The sequence below is a fragment of the Passer domesticus genome, chromosome 1 (genome assembly GCF_036417665.1).
Source record: "Passer domesticus isolate bPasDom1 chromosome 1, bPasDom1.hap1, whole genome shotgun sequence".
Taxonomy (NCBI): Eukaryota; Metazoa; Chordata; class Aves; order Passeriformes; family Passeridae; genus Passer; species Passer domesticus.
The window spans coordinates 77402568-77425971 of NC_087474.1; the positions used below are offsets into that span (position 1 = coordinate 77402568).

A 23404-nucleotide genomic window follows, 5' to 3' on the forward strand; every position below is an offset into this window, starting at 1 on the left:
CATAAACGATAGAATCACCATAAACCACATAGTTCAGCCTCCTCTGGATGTCAGGTGTGTAGTTAATGCAGGTTCTTTACATAAGAGCCATTCCTTTGCCATTCATCTGTGAAAAGGATGGTGATGATGAGTATCTAATGTCTTTACTGTGATCTTTCCCATTTTGGAGAACTGTTGCATTCCCTATGGTGCTTTCAAGTGGCAATGACAGAAGAGCAGTGGCCTATGAACAAGGTAGGGCAATAGCAGCCCACAATTATGTTTTCAATTTCTTCCTTTGATGGTCAGCAATGCAGTATGGGTGCTCTCAAACCACCCACCCACCCTTATCTGCTCTTCCAGGGATGGCACTGTCTGCTCTGTGCCTTGTGCTGGCCCACAGGTGCATCTGCCGGGAGCAGGGGCTCTCCCTTCCAGCTTTCTTTTCTTTTTTTCTTTCTCATGGGAAAGACAGGTGGGACACAGAAGGATGCAGGTGGCTGTGGGTTTGGAGAGACAGGACAGCCTTAGTGATCATTTTCAAGATGGAGTTTTCTGAGTATCGAAACTGCCCTATGATGGGTAAACTGAATAAATAGCTCCTTTCTAAGATTTTGAAAAAAAGAAGAAAAATAGAAGTTGACAGTGGAACGAGTGGAACTGATGCAGGACCAGCACATTCCTGTTTTCCACCCCTTCTGGATCAGCTGGTACTGAGACAGAACTGGAGTTTAATGCTCTGACAGCTCCTGATGCAAGGGCTGATCACACTTACTGGAAAGAGGAGACTCAGGACCAAATGCTGAATTGTGACACTGAGCTCACTCTAGTTTAAATGCAGCAAATTTGTGTCCATCCACACTGTGAGGCATCACAAGGAGAGCATTATTGAACTTGCAGTCCAGAGAGACTGGACATTTGCCAGGTAAATAAAGTGAATGCAAATACAGTTGTGGTATCTCTGGTGGGCCAATTGTGCAGTTTCAATCTTCTCCTGCAACCCAAAACATTATAGAAATATTTTGATAACATTTGACTTCTGAGGGTTTTTGTCTTTCTTTGATTGGTTGGTTTTTCTGGTTTGCTTCTTCTATTTACCTTTGCATTGTGTATGGGGCCAAAGATGTGGTCTAAAGGCAGGAAGAGAAATGGCTGAATTTATAAGAATTGCTTGGTTAAATATATGTCAGTCTCATTCTGTGGTGATTTGCCAACAAGCACTACACAAAGAAAGAAACTGTGATTTATTTTTATGTGCTTAGAGGCCAGTGCTGCCAGTTATGACATTCCTTCATTCAATGAATAGGGAGAATAAACCCATCCAGAAATGCAGTCTGAATTTACAGAGAAATGTCTTAATTATGATTGAGGAGAAAGAAAGATTATCTTGAAATGGACAAAAAGATTGGTACATTTTTAGTGCTTTTCTCAATAATGAATTTATTTGAGCAGAAATCTTCAATTTTAGTATTAATGAGAATTTAATAAGGTTATTAGTTTTCTTTTAACTGTAACTGAACTTGCATTAATCTCAACCATTCACACACTTTGTAGTAAAAGTCTCAGCCATCTTATTAAAACTTAGTGCTACCATATATGTGGGAGCTGGCATGTGTCTGCCAGATAGTAGTAAGCACAGTATCCTCAACATACAGCTCAGTCTGGCATTCTTCATCTCATAGTTAACCCCACTAAGCTCTGCAATTGATCCAAAGTAGTAATGTTGGTTTGACAGTTGCAACTTCTGCTTTCACCTCAATTTCCTTCTTTCCTGCATAGTCTGCTAATCGAACACAATGAATAGAAGGATGATTTCTCTTCTATGCAATTTTGAAATTTACCTCAGATTTCTCTCGGTAACTTTAAGTTATTCTCCTTAAGTCTTTAAGGCGTGAATCTGCTTTCCCCACAACTTAAGATGTGTAACACTTTCTTCCTTATTCCCTTTCACTTTCCTTTTCCTATAACAGAGCTGTTGAGCCAAAGCAAATTTCCTGCTTTTGCAGCCTAAAGACTTGGGCTCACATGACCCACAGCAGACACCTGCAACAGCTTGGGACAGCTCTGCTTCCTGGGAAATGTCTCTGCTGGATGTGGCCCTTCACTTCATATGGGAGCAAACTGGAACACTGACCCTTCCCCTGTGGTGACATTTCCCAGCCTGGTGTATCAGCTTACACTGAGCCTCCAGAGCCTGGGCTCAGCATGTTTATTATCCAGTTAGTCCCCAAGGAACCGTAAGGCTGGGGTGTGACAAGACTGCCACACAGCAGGTATGGCAGATGCACAGAGGCCGAGGTGTCATTTGACAGTGACTCAGGGGACAGGTTGTTATAGAGGCCACATTCTTTCAATATCAAAGTGCAAAGGCAGCAGTTAGGTGAGCTGGTCAAAGCAAGAAATTCAGTAGCTAAATGATTAATCCACCCCTTGCCATATGCACAAACAGGGTTAACAACTCTAAAGCACAAAAAATAATCCTGCTACAGTTCCAGGTAAAAATCCTGGCTATTAAGAGCCAGACAATTCATTTGTCCCATAGATCCTGACTCATAGACAGACAGTGCACCTGCAGGTTTTTGGGTTAGTGCTCTGCCTCACTGACTGCTGGTGCTGGAGATCTCCAAGGATGCCCATCAATGCTGATGCTGGAGGGGAAGCAAACACCCTCCAGCCTAAACACCAACACTGACTGGTGTGAGGGGGCAGGCAACAGACAGGATTCCTTTTTCTCTCTACTTTGGGAAGATGCATACTTTACAAATGGGAGCTGTAGTCTACAAAGGAAGGCAATTTATCATTACATTCACCTTTAATATTTCCCTTTTCTGGTATCTGTCATAGCTTTAATATTTCTATACAAATAGGATCTGGAGAGGCCTAGGGCTCACCACAAGGCTTTCCAGCTGTTTAAGACACTTTGCAACAGTACATCCTTTTGCAACACTACTCATTATCTGGTTTTGTTGCTCCAAGGCACAAGTGTAGAGCTATCACAATCCATCTTGGGCTTTTAAAGGTTGAGTATGGACACCATATTCCCCGGCAAGAGGAAAAAAAAAAGTGGCAACTGGTACAAAAAGTGTTAAAATACTCTTGGCCACATACTGTTTCACAAGCAGCAATGGTATCATCTGCCACAAAATATCACATGCGTTATCAAGCACAAGGAGGCAGGATGACACCGTTTATGTGAGCAAGGAGAACAACACAAAGAGTTTTGCGCCCATCCTTGAAGGGAATCCCTTGGGAATCACTGAAGAGAAATGCTATGTTGTCAGTTAAACTGATAGATGTAGTATTCAAGATTCTTAAAATATATTTGAATTAGGAGATTAGTGCTCAGGTATTTAGATAGAGCATCAAAAAGAATGGAGAAAAAGAAAATCTTCACTCTGTAGTCTTGCACCTGAACACTACTTGAAATACCACTCAGGAGAGCAGTCTATGGGTTCTTCCTTCCAAAGAGTCTTCAGACGCTGGGTCCAGGCAGCCAGCATCTCCTTCCTCTTCTCCTCAGAGACATTCTCTGGAGCATAACAGATGTGAGGTTCAAGGACTTTGACACCACAGAAGTGCATGATTCCATGCTGGATGCAAAACAAAACAAAACAAAACAAAACAAAAACAAAAACAAAAAAAAAAAAAAAAAAAAACCAAAAAAAACCCCAAAAAAAACCAAAAAAAAGTCTTAGGAAATATTTACTCTTACTTTCACTTGAAGAACATGGAAGATTCAAATCTGTTCTGTTTCTCTGATCCAGTATCTGTCAGGTTCTCTAAACCTGTGCATTTATCAGGAGAAGGAAAGTAAATTGCAGAAGTTCACTACCTATCCCGGCGGTCACTTCCGAAGACATTCAGCAGAATGGCATACAAGATACTGAAAGATAAGGGCAACTTCATTTATTCTGCTCTGGGGAATTTATTTTTAGCTGCTGTTAATCCCACAGAATTGTCCTCTTTGGCAGCTGTTCACTGTTCAGTTTGCAAGGATCACAGGAGGCCAAAAGTTCATCGTTCAATTTGCAACTCCTCAGATTGGTCTCTAACTGCAGTGTTCCACATCTACTTCTAAGATGGGTTTTTTTAGCCTTTTGCCTCTGGCTTAGCCAAAGGTTCCTGTAGGAAGGCTAGTGTCTGTGGAATCAGCTCAACTTGCCATTTTCCCTCGGTGTGTTTCTGAATTTAGAGTTGTGTTTTATGTTTCTGCCATGTTGACCTGCGAGCTCTGCAGTTGGGACAGCTCCACAGGAGCAGCCAGCTGGTAACTGCATGGGGAGGAGACCATGGAATTTTAGCTCATCTGTTGTATTGTATCAAGAAGAAGCTGGCTAAACTTGCCTTACTAGCTGTATTTCCCAAACCATGCTGGTGGTACTTCTGAAAAAAGAATAGCAATCAGAAGAGGAATGCTAACTTTTGTGTGCTGACTGTTACTGCCAGGGTAATGCGTGGCTCCCCTCCTACTCTGCATCCTACAAGAACTGGGAAACCACAGAGAACACAAATATGGCATGGCTGAGCTAAAGAAAATCCTGTAACAGCAGGGAAACTGAAAAGGCTGACAGTGTTAAGCTTTCTCTACATTCTAATCTGGAGCAAGGGGGACAAAACAAGTTTAAAAGTCAGTGGACTTTTAAAGTAGTCCCAAGATTTTAGGTAGGAGTTTACAACCTGCAGATCCTTAGAACTGACAAAGTGATTATTAATTATTCTATTTCATTAAAAAAACCACAATAAAACAATTGTTGAAAATAGCTGCAATAATAAAAAAATTATGTAGACAACAAACAAATGTTCATATATTATACCTGCATGGGCCACAGGACATAGCGAATATCACCACCGATACCTTCTTTTGAATACATCTCTTGGCTTCCTCCCGTGGTGAAAGAAAAGAGGGATAATTTGTCCTAGAATTAGGAAAGTCGTGGTTAATTAGAACATATTTAAAGAAGAGTGCCTGAACAGTTCAAGAGATATTCAGGTAAACCTGGACAGCATGGATTTTTAGGGGAGAGGGTGACTTTTTTCCTAGACCTTACATGAAGTGGCAGTTCTGAGGCAAAGACTGATGTCACACAATTAGACAGTGGACTGTGTGTCTTTGGGAAGAGATAGGTTAAAGCAAAGGAATTATGTGTCTGACACCCTTGTGTGAAGTGTGAAGCAGGGCTGATACATTACTTCAACATAATGTAAAGTGAGAGCTCTAAACAACTACAATGGAGAGAAATGAACAAGGCCCCACAGAACATGGTGCAAGCCTTGATCTTAATAAAACAATTCCAAAAACATACCTGGAGCAAACCACCATCATAAACCTTTGACAAATCGTAAGCAAAGCCTTGGACCAAGACTCTGTCCATCCAGCCCTTCAGGATTGCAGGCATGTTGAACCAAAATAAGGGAAACTAGGCAAAGAGAAAATTACCTGGTTAGCACAGAGAGTCTGGGCCACCCTTAGGCCTGCTTTACAGGACAAATCCTGTCCTCTGAACTTGCTCAGATCCTGTATGGACCTTCTCCAGCTCCCTGTCAGTAGAAGTAGTAACTGTGCCTGGCAAAAGAAGCTGAAGTACTTTCTGTTTGTGGTAACCTCAGGGCCAGACCTGAGCATCTACAGCACACCAGCACTGTGGTGCATGTGAGGGTTTCCTTCCAGATTAAAGGTGGAATAGGATGAAGGAGGAGGGTGCCACTTAATTAAGACTTAGATTGTACAGAATCATGTCTCCTATGGCTGAAATGCAAAAGAATAAAATATCTTATTAGTAGGATTGACATCTGGTGATCAGTTCTGATCTGTCTGGTGACAAATGCCAGGGGATCATAGGAAAGACTTATTTTCCAACCCTGCTGACATCATGACCCCAAATCCCTTCACCGAGAAGAAAAAGTCTTTTTTAACAGTTGGACTCTTGGTTTCTAGATCTTCCAGTCAACCCATGGAACTGCATCCCAAAGCTATCATGTCCATGGCATTATCTTGACTGCTTAATGGACTCTTTCTCATACTAGGCTGCATCACTACCCCTAAACCTTTGTACACACTGCACACAGAGGAAGAAATTCTATAAACATGTAACCACTTGCAGCTTAATATGTGGTGAAAACAAGATGGAAACTGGGCAACAACCACAGTAACTACAAGCGGTGAGTTTAGTCAGTAGCAAATTTTGAATTCTTTCATGATGTCCTTTAGAGGCTTTTAAATTTTTTTTTATTTTCTGCACCATAACACACTCAACTCTTCATAGCTTTTTACACATGGAAAGGAGAAGGCAACAACCTCCTTCAGGGCATGTCTTACTGTTCTTATCTAGGAAGTGATAGTGTGAAAATGACAATCACTTACAATTAAATGCTTAATTGAGATATGGCCCTATCCTAAATTTAATCCAACATTGGACAGAGGAATATATAAAGAGATATCTAAGGCCAACACAGGCACAAATAAATATAAGACTACTATTTCCTTCACAGTTCTTTGGGATCTGTTCACCCTTGAGACAGAGCTGGCAGAGTGGAAAATGGACATGGGCTGTAAAGCTCCATTATCAATTCCCTGTAGTGTTTCTGCATCTCAGCACCAAAGGAGAACAGTCTACTTGGGAAAGTCCAATTCCCTGACTACACTGTCTACCCCCAACTCCTTGACCAGAAAATAATTCTTCCTCTGCTTTCTGCCAGCCTGCCTGACATCCATGGTCTTGTAGGTCTTTGTGCATCCATCAGGAAATTTGCCCCATTTCTGAGGAGTTCCTGGGGTTGCTGTTGTTTCAACCTGCATCATGGTGCTACTCAATTACTGGATGTGCAGTAATAATGACCCAGGTAATTGTACTACTCATCTGTAGTGTTACTGTACCATTACCTAAAAACAACATCACAACTGAATTCTGTTTAAAATAAAGACCTGAAAAATCAGCAGGTCTGCTTCCTGCACTTTCTTCTGCTCTTCAACCAGGTCTTTGGACAAACCTCCTCTCTTGTAAGCTTCCCAGGTTTCCACCCCATAATTGAACGCTTCTGAGTTGTGCAGGTGACCTGCGGGTAGAAATGAACAGTCATTCCTTGCCCCCTGTGCACTATCAGTGCCAGATAAGAGCTGAGTGCAGGCTGCCATTAACAGTTCTAAACTGAGTTACTGCTTTTGATTTTTGCTACTTTCTTGTCCTTGTGGAATATTCAGCATCACCCCAGCTGATGGTCACTTGATTTTAAAAAGGAGAGGAATGTAGGATCTCAGAGTTCTGAAGCTTCACCTTCCTGTAGCAACACAGGAAGTGCAATATGAGGAACTAAGCTTGCCCCAGGACTCTGGGGAAGCAGGTGGAAAATTTAAGAGAACGTTGTTAATTGTTCTGCCTCTGCCTTAGAACTTGCTGAGGCCATCCTGAACTTGTAAGCACTATGGAGCTGTTTTCCTGCCTCTGGAACTGGGAAATTCACCAAGGGATAGGCAACGAGTATTAACCAGCTCTACTGATTCCACAAGCAGATCATCAGTCTCTAGCAGAAGAGAGGGGCAGTTGTAGCCTCGTAAACTCAACTCTAGCAAGTCCCAGAGTGGTATCTGAAGGCATTTCCTCTCCATGAGAAATGGAAAGTTGAGGCTGATTATGGACACGTGCTAATGTGTTTCTTCCTGTCAGTAATCTCACTGTGATACAGAGTTCATGTTCAGGAGTGGCCTTTTAGAATGCAGATGTCTGGTCATGAATAAGTTTCTTATTAATGAAATGGGTTTCTCATTAATCTCTTGATGATCTGAAGAGCTGGAGCACCTCTCTTATCAAGACAGACTGAGAGCTGGGGTTGTTCAGCATGGGGAAGATTTCAGGGACACTTTTCTAAACCTTCTGATACCTTCACAGGGGGCTTTCAAGTCACCGGTTTTTGGGAGAGGTGTATTTTGGCTGGGCTCACCAACAATGTCGTTCCTTGTTGCTCTGGGCTCAAACTGCATGGCGTATAAATCCGACACGGTGACGCTGCAGCCCTGCTGGGTCAGCTCTTCCACAGCAATCTTCAGCAAAGATCCATTGAAGGACTTGGGCTCTTGATGTGCATAGACTATCAGGACTTTTTTCCCTGGAGGCAGAGAGAAAACCAGGAGACCATTTGGAATCTAGGAGGCAGGTGCAGAACAGTTTGTAGAGTTGGGGCTCGTTCCTCACTCTTTCTCTAGTGTCTTTTCCCAAGGACACAGAAGCAGTGAAAGCAGGGTGACAGTGGCAGCATTTGACTCCTGCTCAGCAGCACTGAGTGACTTCTGAGGCTCTGATTGCTGCATGTGCCCAGCCCAGCAGTTCTGTGCCACACTGGGCTTTCCTAGGTGGAACTCAGTGGACAGAGAGGCTGTTCCACAGCAGGTCACACTGCCCCACATCAGGAGAAACCAGCCCCTTCTATTGAGACAACATTTCTCTTGGTCTGATTCCACTACCATCCAAAAAGCAGTGCCAGATAGATTGCCTGAAGGTGTCAATGAAACAACTTCTTAGAGGTGAGAACACCTTCCTACCACAGTGGTGGATCCCTCCTGATCTTTCTTTTCAGTGCTATGCAAGTTACAACACTGGGGTAGACATTAAAGATGGTCCTGTCCACTTCAGCACAATCACAGTAACTTCTACAGAGAGCAACAGGGTGTTTTTCTCAGAGATTAGATTGTCATGTGTATCTCAAACTGTTGTCAAAGTGGATTCCAGGTAAGCTGAGTGGCCAAGCAGGTGTGTAGGGATGGAATATCTTAGAGGTGTTGTAACAAGGCTCTGCTCAAAGACCTCTCTGGTGTGCTCAAAGTTTTATTGAGCATAGGCCCTACAATTTTAATAATTCTCTTGAAAATCACTCATCAACAAAGAAAAGATTTTGTATGGGGTTGTTGTTGTTTATAGATAACTGGAGAGGGAAATTTACAGGGACTATTGAGAATGACAGAGTCTGCAAAACTTGCAGCTCCCATTTCCTGACTGCCAACACAAAAACTCAGGAATCTCCTGAACTCAGTTTCTCTGCAGCGCAGCTTCTGGATGTAGGTACATAGTGTCCATGAAACAAGAGCTATGCAAAAAAAACTATTAAAACTTGCACGTCAAATGCTAGCATAAATTCAATGTGTCTGTAAACTCTTTAAATCCCTGCTCCATACTGTCCTCTGGAATTTCAGGAGCAGTTACAACTTTGCTGTTCCTGCCAGATCTCAACTGAGGTAATTTGGTCCTTTGGAAAAGTAAGACCTCAGTGTCCCAAAGGCCCTGGGGCCCCATCCCTGAGGTGCCCAGCGGCCACCCTGGAGCGAGCAGCATTTCCACCCAGATTTGCTCTTACCTGCCATTGCTGGGGAGCGCTGGGGAGCTTCACTCCTGATAACCTGGTACTGCCTGAGAACTCAAGTGAGAGATTTGCTGGTGAGAAACATCGGGACCGGAGCGGAGAGAATCGCTGTTCCAGGGGGAGATGTGCCGTGCTGTGACCAGGGGCACTCAGCATAGCCGGGCACTGGCCAAGCGCGGCCCGCCGCAGCGGGAGGGAAGCCCCCGGCTCTCGGCCCGGGCCCTGGAGCAGGAATTCTCCTCCGGCCGCCTGGGCCCGGGGCTGTGCCGGGCGCATGGCGCGGCTCCCGCTGCCGTGCCGCCTCTCCAAAACGGCTCCGAGCAGCCCCCGGCGCCCCGGCCCCGGCGCCAGCCGGGCTGCCCTTACCTGCTCCTCGGGGCCCGGAGCCATCTGCGGCCGGGCTGAGCGCGGCCCTCCCCGGCGGCCCCGCTGCCCGCCCTTCCCGGGCCTGGGCAGCGCCAGCGCGGGGCGGGATCGGGATCGGGATGGGCGCCGCCCGCGGCTCCGGCTCGCTCGAGGCCGCGCTCGGCCGGGAGCGCGCCCCCGCCGCTGTAACACCGTGCGACACTTACATCATCTGGACATTTTTTAAAATTCTGGGTCTCTGCTCTTCTCCGAGTACAGAGCTCGTACTTCATTTCTCCCAGCAATGCAGTATGACAGCTCCTGAACCACCCACCCACCCTTATCTGCTCTTCCAGGGATGGCACTGTCTGCTCTGTGCCTTGTGCTGGCCCACACGTGCATCTGCCGGGAGCAGGGGCTCTCTCTTCCAGCTTTCTGGAAGGCGTCTCATGGGAAAGACAGGTGGGACACAGAAGGATGCAGGTGGCTGTGGGTTTGGAGAGATAGGACAGCCTTGGTGATCATTTTCAAGATGAGGTTTTCTCTCTGAGTATCGAAACTGCCCTATGATGGGTAAACTGAATAAATAGCTTCATTCCGAGACCTTGGGGAGCGGGGGGGGGGGGAGGCGGGGAAGAAAAGAAAGAAAAAAAAAAAAGAAAAAAAAGCTGAGTGCGATAGTTTCCCCTGGGGAAACAAAGTTGACAGTGGAATGAGTGGAACTGATGCAGAACCAGCACATTCCTGTTTTCCACCCATTCTGGATCAGCTGGTATTGAGAGAACTGGAGTTTAATGCTCTGTCAGCTCCTGATGCAAGGGCTGATCACACTTACTGGAAAGAGGAGACTCAGGACCAAATGCTGAATTGTCCCACCGAGCTCACTGTAGTTTAAATGCAGCAAATTTGTGTCCATCCACACTGTGAGGCATCACAAGGAGAGCATTATTGCATAGGAGTGCAGGAGAGTGCCCCCTAATGACAGAGTGGCAAAGCTAGGCTTTGTCCCCCAAAAAAGGAAAGAAGCCCAGAAGTTTCTCTCAACAATCAGGTGAAAAGCCACCTTATAGGACCCCAGAGACTTCACTAAAACCTTGGGGTCACCTAATTGGATAGAAGCCAAAAAGTCCCGCCTGGGCCATCAAGTAGAAAAGAGGAGAACAAAAGGACCACGAGGCTTTTGTGAATGTGTTTCTACCAGGGGCAAACCACTGTACCTGGCTCGGATTTTTCTGTTTGTTATTTTACCTTTTATTAAACCTTTTTGTTTCTAACACTGCAGCAGAAGCCATCCTGCTCATTATTTGCCTCCAAAGGTAATAGCTAAGCTATCCTTGGGTGTATTAGGTTCCCTTTTGAAGGCTCATAAAACCCTGGCCCGACAAAATAGAACATAATATTATTGAACTTGCAGTCCAGAGAGACTGGGACATTTGATAGGTAAATAAAGCAAATGCAAATATAGTTGTGGTATCTCTGGTGGGCCAGTTGTGCAGTTTTGATCTTCTCCTGCAACCCAAAACATTACAGGAACCTTTTGATAACATTTGACTACTGAGCTTTCTTTTGGTTTGGTTTTTCTAATTTTGAGGTTTGCATTATTGGTGGGGCTGAAGGCAGGAAGAGAGATGGCTGAATTTATAAAAATTGCTTGGTTTGAAAGGTATATGTCTCATTCAGTGTTGTTTTGCCAGCATGTGCTTGGCAAAGGCAGGGAGATATTGGCATCTATTTGCATGTGCTTAGAGGTCACACCTTTGATATATAGCTGGCTTTTTTGTCAATAGGATGAAAACTGCTGTGTGTGAAATTTGCAGGTTTCATTGCAACATTGGAAAAAATTGTAGGGACTGATGAATAAAAAGCATCAAATCTCCACAGTTCTATACTAAGGCTACCTGGAATGATTGCCTCATTCCTTAATCTTAACTAAAAATCAATCACAGTAAGCTTGTGGCATAATGGGAAGGTGACTTTGTATCTGTTTTCCTGGTATTAACTTTAAGGGCTCTACAGTAATAGTAAACTTTGACAACAAAGGTTTAATTATTAATCTTCTTCTCCTCCTGTAGTTTGCTGCCAGGTATCTCTTTAGAGACTTTTTTCTCTCAATTTCTCGGATGAATTTCAAGCTCTGTAGGGACCTGAGCATAATCATTCTCTGGCTGTCCCTGTCTTAACCCTCTGCCTGGCCCAGCAAGGATGAGTGTTCTCTCATACAGAAGCTTTCCAGCTCTGGACATGACTCAGTGCTGGAATATTACATCTGGGCTCTGTACCCTGTCCAAAACTCTGAGGAGGGGAATGACTAGTGGACAAAACTCCAAGGAAATGCTTGTCTATAATCTTTCTTTAATGTACCTTTTAATCTAAAAGTAAAGCATTATCTGGTGTGATTGATCTCCCTGCTGTCCAACAGCCATGAATATTACGCTGTAGAGCTGATTTTAGAGAAAGAAGCTGTGATCTTAGCTAATTTTGCATCATCTGTGCACCAAAACTCATACTGTATTTCTCTAAACCCTCAGAGGGCTGAGGTGGGAGAAGCTGCAGCACCTAACAGAGATGATGCTTGTGGAGAATGGTTGCATCCCCCTGGGGAGTATGAATGCAGAATGGGAGACTCCAAGGGCCTTTAGAACCACTGTGGCTGGTGACTGACTGCAGCCACAACTTTTCTCTGCAGTTAAGCTCAAAAGAGCACTACCTGACATTTCCCATAGATGCTGAACTGTGGCCTAGCAACAGATGGCAGAATTACAAGGGTGTCTGCATGGAGTACACGGAGAGGATTTAATTTTCTCTTGGATTCTTATTGAATTCCAGTGAAGAACCACCTTTGCTCTGTATGTCTCACTGGAGTACAACTGTATTTGCAGTTTTGGCAATCTGTTATGTGGATAAGATGGTTAGGTCTTGGTTTATTCTCTCTGTTGGATGTCAACAAAATGCTTTCTCATTTCATCAAGGGCAATACAGAGAAAGCTATGGGGTGTTTTGGCTCCACAGTCCTGTCCTAGGGAAGAAGCTGGTCTTTTGTCTCCTTCCTGAGTTTTTCAAACATATCAGAATTCCTGTGTATTCAAGCTGCATGAAAATGGGCATTTCAGAGTGATGAGACAATTATCCAGCACTGACTTGAGTGTAGCATCAGCTTAAATTCTTTGCATCTCTTCTGTAGAATATAGCCTCTTTAGGCTTTAAGATATCCAATAATGCAGTAGGATTTTTTCTTAAAAAAAAAAAAAAGAAAATAAGTAGTTCTTGCATTGTGCATGGTATCAGTTATTGGCTGTTTCTCTCTTCAGAACAAACTTTTGATGAATAGTTTATTACTAAGTATATTCCTCTGCAAGCAGGCAGCTCACCTCAGCGATATTGCTTCAGGAACCCAATTTTAAACCACAGAATGAACTACACCTGGCTTTAAATGTCAGGTTTTTGAAACCTGGATTGAAGGCATCTTACTGCAGGACATCAGTCTTGGTTTCTCTAGGCTATGAGACTTCTTGGTAACATACTTCCTATGTGTATCTGTTTGTTTTCCTCTATTGTTCTGCAGTTGCAAGCATGTTTGACCTGCCATTTCAGAACACCAAATAAAAGAAATACAGTCATGATTTCTGGAAAAAACCATCAGAGAAAAAGATCAGACCATTGTCTAGACATCTGTGGGAGAGCAGGAGCACCAGCAATAAAGAACAAATCCCCAGACTAAATGTGGAAAAGCATGTTCCTTTACACCCTTTTCCCCCGCCTGAAGTGCAGCTATGAGTTACTCATCTAAATCTAGTTTCATTCTCATTGAATCAGTGCTGGTTTGGCAGGGTGACATTTGACTTTTAGCGTAGTGTGATTTAGAAGGACAATTATTCTTTAGTTCAAAATGGCTGTAACATTTCCAGTGCTGCTAAGACAGCAATACTGCCACTTCTTTTCTCTCCTTACTAACTATAGACAGTCTCTGCTGGTTTTCTATGTGCTAAAATTCTCCTGAGTTTTGGAAAAGCATGTGTCAGAACACACGTGCAGCCCAGCATAATGCCCTGCAGAGCACGCACTGCAGGAACATCTGGAGAAGGACAATAGCCCTTGGCTCACCACCCACTGTCGCTGCACAGCTGATGACTTCCAAAGCATTGCAACAGCAGCATCCTTGTGGAACCTGAAAACTTCGGCTCACATGCCCCACCTACAACAGCTTGGGGCAGCTCTGCTTCCTGGGAAATGTCCCTGCTGGACGTGGCCCTTCATATGGGAGCAAACTGGAACATGTGACTAGTGTGAGAGGGCAGGAAAAAATCTGGATTCCATTTTATTTCTACAAAGGGTAATCAAAATAGAGAAGTCCCTTTGATTTTAGGAAGCTGAATACTTTACAAATGGAAGTTGTAGTCGACAAAGGAAGGCAATTAATGCACATACCAATATACAAAATCTGCTTCCTTTTTTCCCCCTTTTCTGGTATCTGTTATGGCTTTAACATTGCTTTGTAAATATGTCTAAAAGCCTAGGGTTGCCCACAAGGCTTTCGAGCTGTTTAAGACACTTTGCAACGGTACATCCTTTTGCAACACTACTCATGATCTAGTTTTGTTGCTCCAAGGCACAAATGTGGAGCTCTTACAACCAATGGCTTTTAAATGACAAGTTGGGTATGGGCAAGATATTCTCTGATAAAGGAGAAAAAAGTGTTAAAATAAACTTGGCCACATACTGTTTCACAAGCAGCAATGGTATCATCTGCCATGAAATATCACATGCGTTATCAAGCACAAGGAGGCAGGATGACACCGTTTATGTGAGCAAGGAGAACAACACAAAGAGTTTTGCGCCCATCCTTGAAGGGAATCCCTTGGGAACCACTGAAGAGAAATGCTATGTTGTCAGTTAAACTGATAGATGTAGTATTCAAGATTCTTAAAATATATTTGAATTAGGAGATTAGTGCTCAGGTATTTAGATAGAGCATCAAAAAGAATGGAGAAAAATAAAATCTTCACTCTGTAGTCTTGCACCTGAACACTACTTGAAATACCACTCAGGAGAGCAGTCTATGGGTTCTTCCTTCCAAAGAGTCTTCAGACGCTGGGTCCAGGCAGCCAGCATCTCTTTCCTCTTCTCCTCAGAGACACTCTCTGGAGCATAACAGATGTGAGGTTCAAGGACTTTGACACCACAGAAGTGCATGATTCCATGCTGGATGCAAAACAAAAAAAACAAACAAACAAACAAACAAACAAAAAAAAAAGAAAGAAATGCTCAGGAAATATTTACTCTTACTTTCATTTGAAGAACATGGAAGATTCAAATCTGTTCTGTTTCTTTGGCCTAATATCAGTCAGGTTCTCTAAACCTGTGCATTTGTCAGGAGAAGGGAAGTAAATTGCTGTTAAACACATAGGACTGTCCTCTTTTCATGCTGTATGCTCTTTAATTTGCAAGGATAAGGGACAGTCTAAAGGTCATTGTCCAGTTTGAACTTCCTCAGATTGCTCCTGAACTTCAGTGTGTTTCACATCTACTTCCATGTTGGTTTCTTGGATTTTTTTTTGGTAGTTTTTAAGCTTTTGCCCCTGGCTTAGCCATATGATTCTGCATGAAGGCTAGTGCCTGTGGAAGTTCAGCTTGCCATTTTCTCTCTGAGTTCAGAGTTGTGTTTCATGTTTTTGTCACATTTTCTTGTGAGCTGTGCAGCTGGACAGCTCCTCAGGGGTGAGGAGCTGGTAACTGCAGTGGGGAGGAGATCGTGGCATCCTTCATGAATTGGGTAACCACAGGGAACAGAAATCCTGCACACTAGAGCTAAAGGAAATCCTGTAACACCAGAGACACTGGAAAAGCTTCCCCCAGGTTGCAAGCTGGAGGAAGAGGGACAAAACAACTTTAAAACTCTATGGACTTTTGAAGTAATCTCAGGATTTTTGAGCGCAGTTTATAACCTGCAGATGCTTGGACCAGGCAACTTAATTATTTCTTATTATGTTTTGTATAAAATAATCAATAAAACAATTGTTTATAAATAGCTGGAATAGTAAAAATTAAAGAAAGCAGTAACCAAATATTCATATATTATACCTGCATGGGCCATAGGAGATAGCGAATATCACCTCGGGTTGCATACTTCTCTTTGCTTCCTCCCGTAGTGAAAGAAAACAAGGATAATTTGTCCTAGAATTAGGAAGTGGTGCTTAAGTTAGATGTGTTTAAAGAAGAGTGTCTGTATAGTTACAAAGATATTTGGGGGAACCTGGACAGCATGAATTTCTAGAGAAAGGGGTGTTCACTTCCTTTCCAGATATTCCAAGGACTGGCAGTTCTGAGGCAAAAATTGATGTCATACAATTACATCAATGGTCTGAGTGTCTGGGCTTTAGGTAGAGCTAGGTTAAAAAGAAACCAGTTATGTGTCTGACACACTTGCGTGAAGGAGGGCTGATCCTTTTTCTTCCATATGCAACATTTGGAAATCTCTAGCTGGAAAGCCCTCTGTTACTGTGAAAATCTCTATTCCTGTCCTCTCTGACTGCAGAAATTTTTTGCTAAAGTCCCCCTTCAAACTTGGGCTTGCTTAACCACTATGTTTCTTCTGCTCCTGTGATTATCGTATTAGCCATGTGCTCAACTTCTTTGATTTCAGTTTTAGCTTCTGTAATCAAACTAACATTTTTCCAGTACAGTATCCCAAATGTCCTGAGCCTGTACTCCATGTGAAGCTGTGATCACTGGGGATTATGCCTATTTATGTCAGCAAGGCAGCCATTTCTGAAATTTAAAGAAACTGAAATGTTTGAAATTGTTAAGAACATCAGAACTAACAGAGATTAACGTGCAGTGAAATAAAGGTGAAACTAATATTGATTGCTTTTTGATGCTGTTATTGTTATTGTTACCAAATAAGTTCTATCAGAGATAGTGGGTCAGAATTTTCCAGGGATATTCCCAGTGCTGTGGGGAATCAAAAATGTATGATTTTGACATCTAGACATACTGGTCTTGCCAAATTAAAAGCTACAGAGAGGAAAAGGTTCAAAGTAGATAGTTGTGACCGAGGGTCATACTCCAAGTATTTCAGATCTCTGATTAAATTTTATAGTTCAACTCCAAACTTGGACATCTAATCCCAGAAGAGGACTGTGACACCCAGTGTGTCAGTCATTACAGATAAGAGGAGTCCTATAGTGGTGGGAAGACTATAATGATAGGAAATGAATTGATTTAAACTGTTTGCAAACTGTATGGTACCACAGTACACTCTGATACTCTGAATAAATGACAACCCCACATAGCAGGCCAATAAAGATCTCTAGGAGATCGCTTAAATCTTTGGGAAATTCTGCAGTCTCCATATTTTCTTATCCCCCAGACAGTGTGAACAACCCAGAAAATCACAAAACATGTTACCAAAGCATTATTTCAGAGCAGTGAAAAGTGAGAGCTCTAAACAACTACGATGGAAAAGAATGAACAAGGCCCCATACAACATGGTGCAAGCCTTGATCTTAATAAAACAATTCCAAAAACATACCTGGAGCAAACCACCATCATAAACCTTTGACAAGTCATAAGCAAAGCCTCGGACCAAGACTCTGTCCATCCAGCCCTTCAGGATTGCAGGCATATTGAACCAAAACAAGGGAAACTAGGCAAAGAGAAAATTACCTGGTTAGCACAGAGAGTCTGGGCCACCCTTAGGCCTGCTTTACAGGACAAATCCTGTCCTCTGAACTTGCTCAGATCCTGTATGGACCTTCTCCAGCTCCCTGTCAGTAGAAGTAGTAACTGTGCCTGGTAAAAGAAGCTGAAGTACTTTCTGTTTGTGGTAACCTCAGGGCCAGACCTGAGCATCTACAGCACACCAGCACTGTGGTGCATGTGAGGGTTTCCTCCAGATTAAAGGTGGAATAGGATGAAGGAGGAGGGTGCCACTTAACTAAGACTTAGGATTGTACAGAATCATGTCTCCTATGGCTGAAATGCAAAAGAATAAAATAATCTTATTAGTAGGATTGACATCTGGTGATCAGTTCTGATCTGCCAGTCTGGTGACAAATGCCAGGGGATCATAGGCAAGACTTATTTTCAAACCCTGCTGACATTAAGCCACCAAGCTATGTTTAAGGCCAACAAGGAAATGTAAGGCTACTATTTCCGTTCACAGTTCTTTGGGATCTGTTCACCCTTGAGACAGAGCTGGCAGAGTGGAAAATGGACATGGGCTGTAAAGCTCCATTATCAATTCCCTGTAGTATTTCTGCATCTCAGCACCAAAGGAGAACAGTCTACTTGGGAAAGCCCAATTCCCTGACTGCACTGTCTACCCCCAACTCCTTAACCAGAAAATAATTCTTCCTCTGCTTTCTGCCAGCCTGCCTGACATCCGTGATTACACATTTCTTTGTGCATCCATCAGGAAATTTGCCCCATTTTTGAGGAGTTCCTGGGGTTGCTGTTGTTTCAACCTGCATCATGGTGCTACTCAATTACTGGATGTGCAGTAATAATGACCCAGGTAATTGTACTACTCATCTGTAGTGTTACTGTACCATTACCTTAAGTAAACATCACAACTGAATTCTGTTTAAAATAAAGACCTGAAAAATCAGCAGGTCTGCTTCCTGCACTTTCTTCTGCTCTTCAACCAGGTCTTTGGACAAACCTCCTCTCTTGTAAGCTTCCCAGGTTTCCACCCCATAATTGAACGCTTCTGAGTTGTGCAGCTGACCTGCGGGTAGAAATGAACAGTCATTCCTTGCCCCCTGTGCACTATCAGTGCCAGATAAGAGCTGAGTGCAGGCTGCCATTCACAGTTCTAAACTGAGTTACTGCTTTTGATTTTTGCTACTTTCTTGTCCTTGTGGAATATTCAGCATCATCCCAGCTGATGGTCACTTGATTTTAAAAAGGAGAGGAATGTAGGATCTCAGAGTTCTGAAGCTTCACCTTCCTGTAGCAACACAGGAAGTGCAATATGAGGACCTAAGCTTGCCTCAGGACTCTGGGGATGCAGGTGGAAAATTTAAGAGAACGTTGTTAATTGTTCTGCCTCTGCCTTAGGGCTTATTGAGGCCATCCTGAACTTGTAAGCACTATGGAGCTGTTTTCCTGCCTCTGGAACTGGGAAATTCACCAAGGGATGGGCAACAAGTATTAGCCAGCTCTACTGATTCCACAAACAGATCATCAGTCTCTAGCAGAAGACAGGGGCAGTTGTAGCCTCGTGAACTCAACTCTAGCAAGTCCCAGAGTGGTATCTGAAGGCATTTCCTCTCCATGAGAAATGGACTTTAGAGGCTGATTATGGACACGTGCTAATGTGTTTCTTCCTGTCAGTAATCTCACTGTGATACAGAGTTCATGTTCAGGAGTGGACTTTTAGAATGCAGATGTCTGGTCATGAATAAGTTTCTTATTAATGAAATGGGTTTCTCATTAATCTCTTGATGATCTGAAGAGCTGGTGCACCTCTCCTATCAAGACAGACTGAGAGCTAGGATTGTTCAGCATGGGGAAGATTTCAGGGAGATGTTTCTAAACCTTCTGATACCTCCACAGGGGGCTTACAATTCACTGGCTTTTGAGAGAGGCATATTTTGGCTGGGCTCACCAACAACGTCGTTCCTTGTTGCTCTGGGCTCAAACTGCATGGCGTATAAATCCGACACGGTGACGCTGCAGCCCTGCTGGGTCAGCTCTTCCACAGCAATCTTCAGCAAAGATCCATTGAAGGACTTGGGCTCTTGATGTGCATAGACTATCAGGACTTTTTTCCCTGGAGGCAGAGAGAAAACCAGGAGCCCATTTGGAATCTAGGAGGCAGGTGCAGAACAGTTTGTAGAGTTGGGGCTCGTTCCTCACTCTTTCTCTAGTGTCTTTTCCCAAGGACACAGAAGCAGTGAAAGCAGAGTGACAGTGGCAGCATTTGACTCCTGCTCAGCAGCACTGAGTGACTCCTGAGGCTCTGACTGCTGCATGTGCCCAGCCCAGCAGTTCTGTGCCACACTGGGCTTTCCTAGGTGGAACTCAGTGGACAGAGAGGCTGTTCCACAGCAGGTCACACACACTGCCCCACATCAGCAAAACACTGTCCCTCCTATTGAGTCAATAAGGAAAGAGGAAATATTTTCTATGACATAGCTGTTGTTTATAGATAACCAGATAGCAAAATTTATAGGGATTTTTGAAAGTGACTGTGTCTGCAAAACATGCAGCTCCTGTTTCCTGATTTCCAAGGCAAAAATCCTGGCGTCTTCTGAGGTCAGTGTCTCTGGTGCACAGCTTCATCGCAGAGCAACACCTGGCACGTGACAGGCTAGTTTACAGTGTCTCGGAAAACTAGTAGAAACTAAACTGAATATTTGATGAAACAATAGCTCATTTTTAACATAAATGATAAGGGGCAATTATTTCATGAGGGTGCACAGTGTGCATGAAACAAGAGCTATGCAAAAAAGACAATTTAAACTGGCAGGTCAAATGCTATTATAAATTCAACGTCTGTACATGCTTTAAAAACCCTTCTGTATATGTTATTCTGGAATATAAGGAGCAGTTGCCTCTTTGCTCCTCCTGACAGCTCCCAGCAAAGAGGGAGCTCTAGGGAGCACATGGAGATGGACAAGCTCCTCAAAGTGCTCAGTTTGATTCTGCAAATCTGCCAGGTTTTTTTTGCCTTTTGATAGAGCTGAGGGCTTGGACAGAGTGTTTAGAGAGACTTGAGTTTTCCAAGGCATCACTTACTGAGGTCATTTCCGTCGTTTGGAAAAGTAAGTCCTCGGTGTCCCAACTAAACACGGCAGGGAGCCCCCATCCCTGAGGTGCCCAGCGGCCCCCTGGAGCGAGCAGCGCTTTCACCCGGATTTGTTCTTACCTGCCATCGCTGGGGAGCTTCACTCCTGATAATCTGGTTGTGCCTGAGAACTCAAGTGAGAGATTTGCTGGTGAGAAACATCAGGACCAGGTGCGAGGGGAACCGCCGGGTGTATCGCGCTGCTCCCGGTGCCGTGCCGCCCTCTGGAAAGTGGCTCCAGATGCGCCCCGGCGCCAGCAGCAGCCGAGCTGCCCTTTCCTGCTCCTCGGGCCCGGACACACCTGCGGCGGGGCTGGGAGCGGCCCTTCATAAAATCACTGCATATCCTGGGCTGGAAGGGACCCACAAGGATCACCGAGTCCAACTCTTCCCGGCAGCCCGGCCCTCGGGCAGCGCCAGCGCGGGGCGGGATCAGGATCGGCACCGCCCTCAGCCGCGGCTCCGGCTTTTCCCCTCCGCATCTGCCTTCATTTGACACCCCACAGTTGTAGTTCTTGTGCTGTGAGTGGCAGTGAAGGGTCAGTCCGTGCTCTTCTCCCCTGTCCGCTGGTGATTTTGTGGACTGGCAGCGTGTGCCGGCTGAACCACCTCTTTGCTGGACTGTTCTTAGGGGGCGATCTGTTTTCCGAAACTGCTCTGTACTTTCAGTCCTCCCCAGTGCTCTTCTCTGCCCCCTTCAGTTTTGCTGTAACATTTCCTGAAGCGAGGGAACCAGCTCTGCGCATAGTTTTCACACTGTGGACATGCCCAGCAGTCTGAAGATTTTCTGCTCTGTGGTCCCTATAATTCCTGATGTAAAAATTGTCCTTTTTTTGGACTGCTGTGGAGTGTTGAGCTGATGAGTATATGGAATTATCTGTCATAATTAGAAGATTTTACTCCTGTGTGGTGATAGTCAGCTCAAAGCCCTTTATTTTAAAAATGAGGACAATCTGGTTTTGTCTCCCGTAAGCATCTCTTAAGGTTCACAGAGACTGAAAATAACTTTAATTTGTCTAACCTCCTGAGCATCATTCAGAACACTGGTCTTAGATCTCGTAGAGGTTAGAAACAACCCTTCTGCTCTATGAACCACTTACCCATTGGAAGAATTTGGTGCAGCTTTGTAGCTTAAATACTATTCTTCGCATATATTATGGGTACACTTCCCTACTGGTATCTAAAATACTTTAACTCTTGATTTAGCCCCAAACCCTCTAAAGAAGATGAATAATTTTTATTCTCCAAAAATCTAATCAAGAAACTTGATAAAAAGTGATTTTCTATGGATTCTTTTGGGGCAGGCATTGGGCATATAGCAGAGGCGGTTGGAAATACTTTTTTTTAATAGCTGCAGTATTTGCTTATTGGTCTACTTATTTAGAAAGTTTATGAGTTGAATTTAATTCTGTCTTCAACTTGAGGGGAACCAAACACCCATTCTCAAAGAATGACCGCCACATCAAACTGCAAGTTGTTTATTCTGGAGTGGGTACATCATCAGTTCTTGTTGAAGCTGTTTCACTGCAGAAAAATACTTTATGTTTTGGTGAAGGAGAAGAGAGAAAGTGGTCATCATTTTATTACTTAGGCACTGGGATGACCTTGGAAGAGGAAAGCTCCAGTCTTTATGTCAAGAACTGCTGAAACTTTTAACATGCAACAGCAGATAAGTGTTGTAGTGATGCACTGCAGAAGGTGAGGATAACCCAGGTTCTTGTTCATAAATCCCTTGGGGAGTATTAGAGGGGAACAACACTGAATGATTGGTAAAGAAATGCTTCCTAATGTCCATTCTGAACCTGCCCTGATGCAGCTTTGAACCATTCCCACTGACGCTGGATCCAGGAGGGGGGAGCTCAGCACTTCCATCTAAACCACTCTGAAACAGCCAGGTTTGTTGCTTCAAGGCAACAAAGAGTTGAGTCATAAATACAAATTTCTTCAGCAACTGAACTAGATGAAAGTTTCCCCCTCCCGCTTTATCAGAGGACACAGCCCACAATGTTGTGATGCACAATAGCTGTTGTATAAATTCGTGTGGAAATGCTAATATTGTATTTGTGTGTATTTGTGTGCATTCGTGTGTATTTGTGTGTATTTGTGTGTATTTGTGTGCATTTTCTTCTATAGAAATTGTGTACTGTGGGTTAGAGTGCAAGGGATGGTCATCTTAGAAAATAAATTAATTAGGATAGATGGAATATATTAAGATATAACTGCGCAGGAACTATTCTTACACCTTTTCCTAAGTTTGATACGAAGTTTACAGTACCTCAATGTTTTAAGATACTGTGTATCTAAAGGCTGTTTGTTGTGCCCTCTAGCGCCCAGTGCGAGGGTTTATCCTTACAACAAAGAGAAGCCTCTGCCAAGGAGGAGCATTTTCCACCCCAGACAAAATGTTTTAAGAACCTTTGCTGCCAGTGATAATACACAGCAAGGAAAAACGATGCTAACAAACCATTGGTGTGGGAGAAATCCTCTTTAAGATTAGTCTTCCGTGACTTTTGCAGAGAACACAGCTACTGGGGGAACAGTTCTAAGCAGTGAGTACTGTGGTCCTGCACTGAAAAGGAAGAAAGAAGGAGAAACTGAGAAATAATATCCAACAGAAGGTAGGTCTTTCCCCCCATTACACATCACAATAACACCGTAGCTAATCCTAGGCTTGTTTTGTCATGTCATAAAGATGACAGTCACTCTTGTAATGATCTTTCTCCTTAGAGCAGAAAGGTTGATGGACTTGTGCAACAGGAAGGAAGGAAGCAGGAGGACTGTGGGACTAACAGCCTCTCACTGTGACCTGTTTTCTTCTCAGCCCGTCTGTATGGTGATGAGAAATTGAAAATGGTAACCTCTGGGGTTAATCTGTAATACAGTCTCTAAATCAAAACCAAACCAGGAACAGGGATAGTGTCCCACAAAACATCTCTTATCAGT

The 23404-nt window shown here is 43.7% G+C and overlaps 2 protein-coding genes across 4 annotated transcripts; both read right to left on the bottom strand.

Annotated features, from left to right (window-relative positions):
• Positions 1–1208: 1208 nt before the first annotated feature.
• LOC135303845 (ribosyldihydronicotinamide dehydrogenase [quinone]-like) lies at positions 1209–9979 on the bottom strand. 3 transcript variants are annotated; one of them, XM_064426041.1, is made up of 7 exons: positions 9900–9979; positions 9322–9374; positions 7915–8079; positions 6902–7032; positions 5283–5396; positions 4794–4895; positions 1209–3569 (listed from the first exon to the last, which is right to left on the bottom strand). In XM_064426041.1, exons 1-7 carry the CDS (start codon positions 9902–9904, stop codon positions 3396–3398), a joined length of 744 nt encoding a protein of 247 aa, XP_064282111.1. In that variant the 5' UTR covers positions 9905–9979; the 3' UTR covers positions 1209–3395. The 3 variants fall into 3 exon arrangements, with proteins under 3 accessions (XP_064282111.1, XP_064282112.1, XP_064282118.1); XM_064426042.1 differs by lacking the exon at positions 9900–9979 and adding an exon at positions 9694–9773; XM_064426048.1 differs by lacking the exon at positions 9900–9979 and adding an exon at positions 9694–9766 and having other exon boundaries at positions 9322–9381.
• A 2932-nt stretch (positions 9980–12911) lies between these two features.
• On the bottom strand, positions 12912–20856 carry LOC135303854 (ribosyldihydronicotinamide dehydrogenase [quinone]-like). The gene is made up of 6 exons (XM_064426057.1): positions 20543–20856; positions 19280–19444; positions 18267–18397; positions 17201–17314; positions 15751–15843; positions 12912–14871 (listed from the first exon to the last, which is right to left on the bottom strand). The coding sequence occupies exons 1-6, from the start codon at positions 20547–20549 to the stop codon at positions 14698–14700; spliced, it is 684 nt and encodes a 227-aa protein (XP_064282127.1). The 5' UTR covers positions 20550–20856; the 3' UTR covers positions 12912–14697.
• Between the last annotated feature and the right edge of the window lie 2548 nt (positions 20857–23404).

Coding starts and splice junctions, on each gene's coding strand:
- LOC135303845 (XM_064426041.1), bottom strand. Junction 8,080..9,321: donor GCGCTCCCCAGCAATGGCAG/GTAAGAGCAAAT, acceptor CTCTGCCTCCAG/GGAAAAAAGTCCTGATAGTC. Junction 7,033..7,914: donor AACAAGGAACGACATTGTTG/GTGAGCCCAGCC, acceptor TTCTACCCGCAG/GTCACCTGCACAACTCAGAA.
- LOC135303854 (XM_064426057.1), bottom strand. Junction 18,398..19,279: donor AACAAGGAACGACGTTGTTG/GTGAGCCCAGCC, acceptor TTCTACCCGCAG/GTCAGCTGCACAACTCAGAA. Junction 15,844..17,200: donor ATGATGGTGGTTTGCTCCAG/GTATGTTTTTGG, acceptor TCCTAATTCTAG/GACAAATTATCCTTGTTTTC.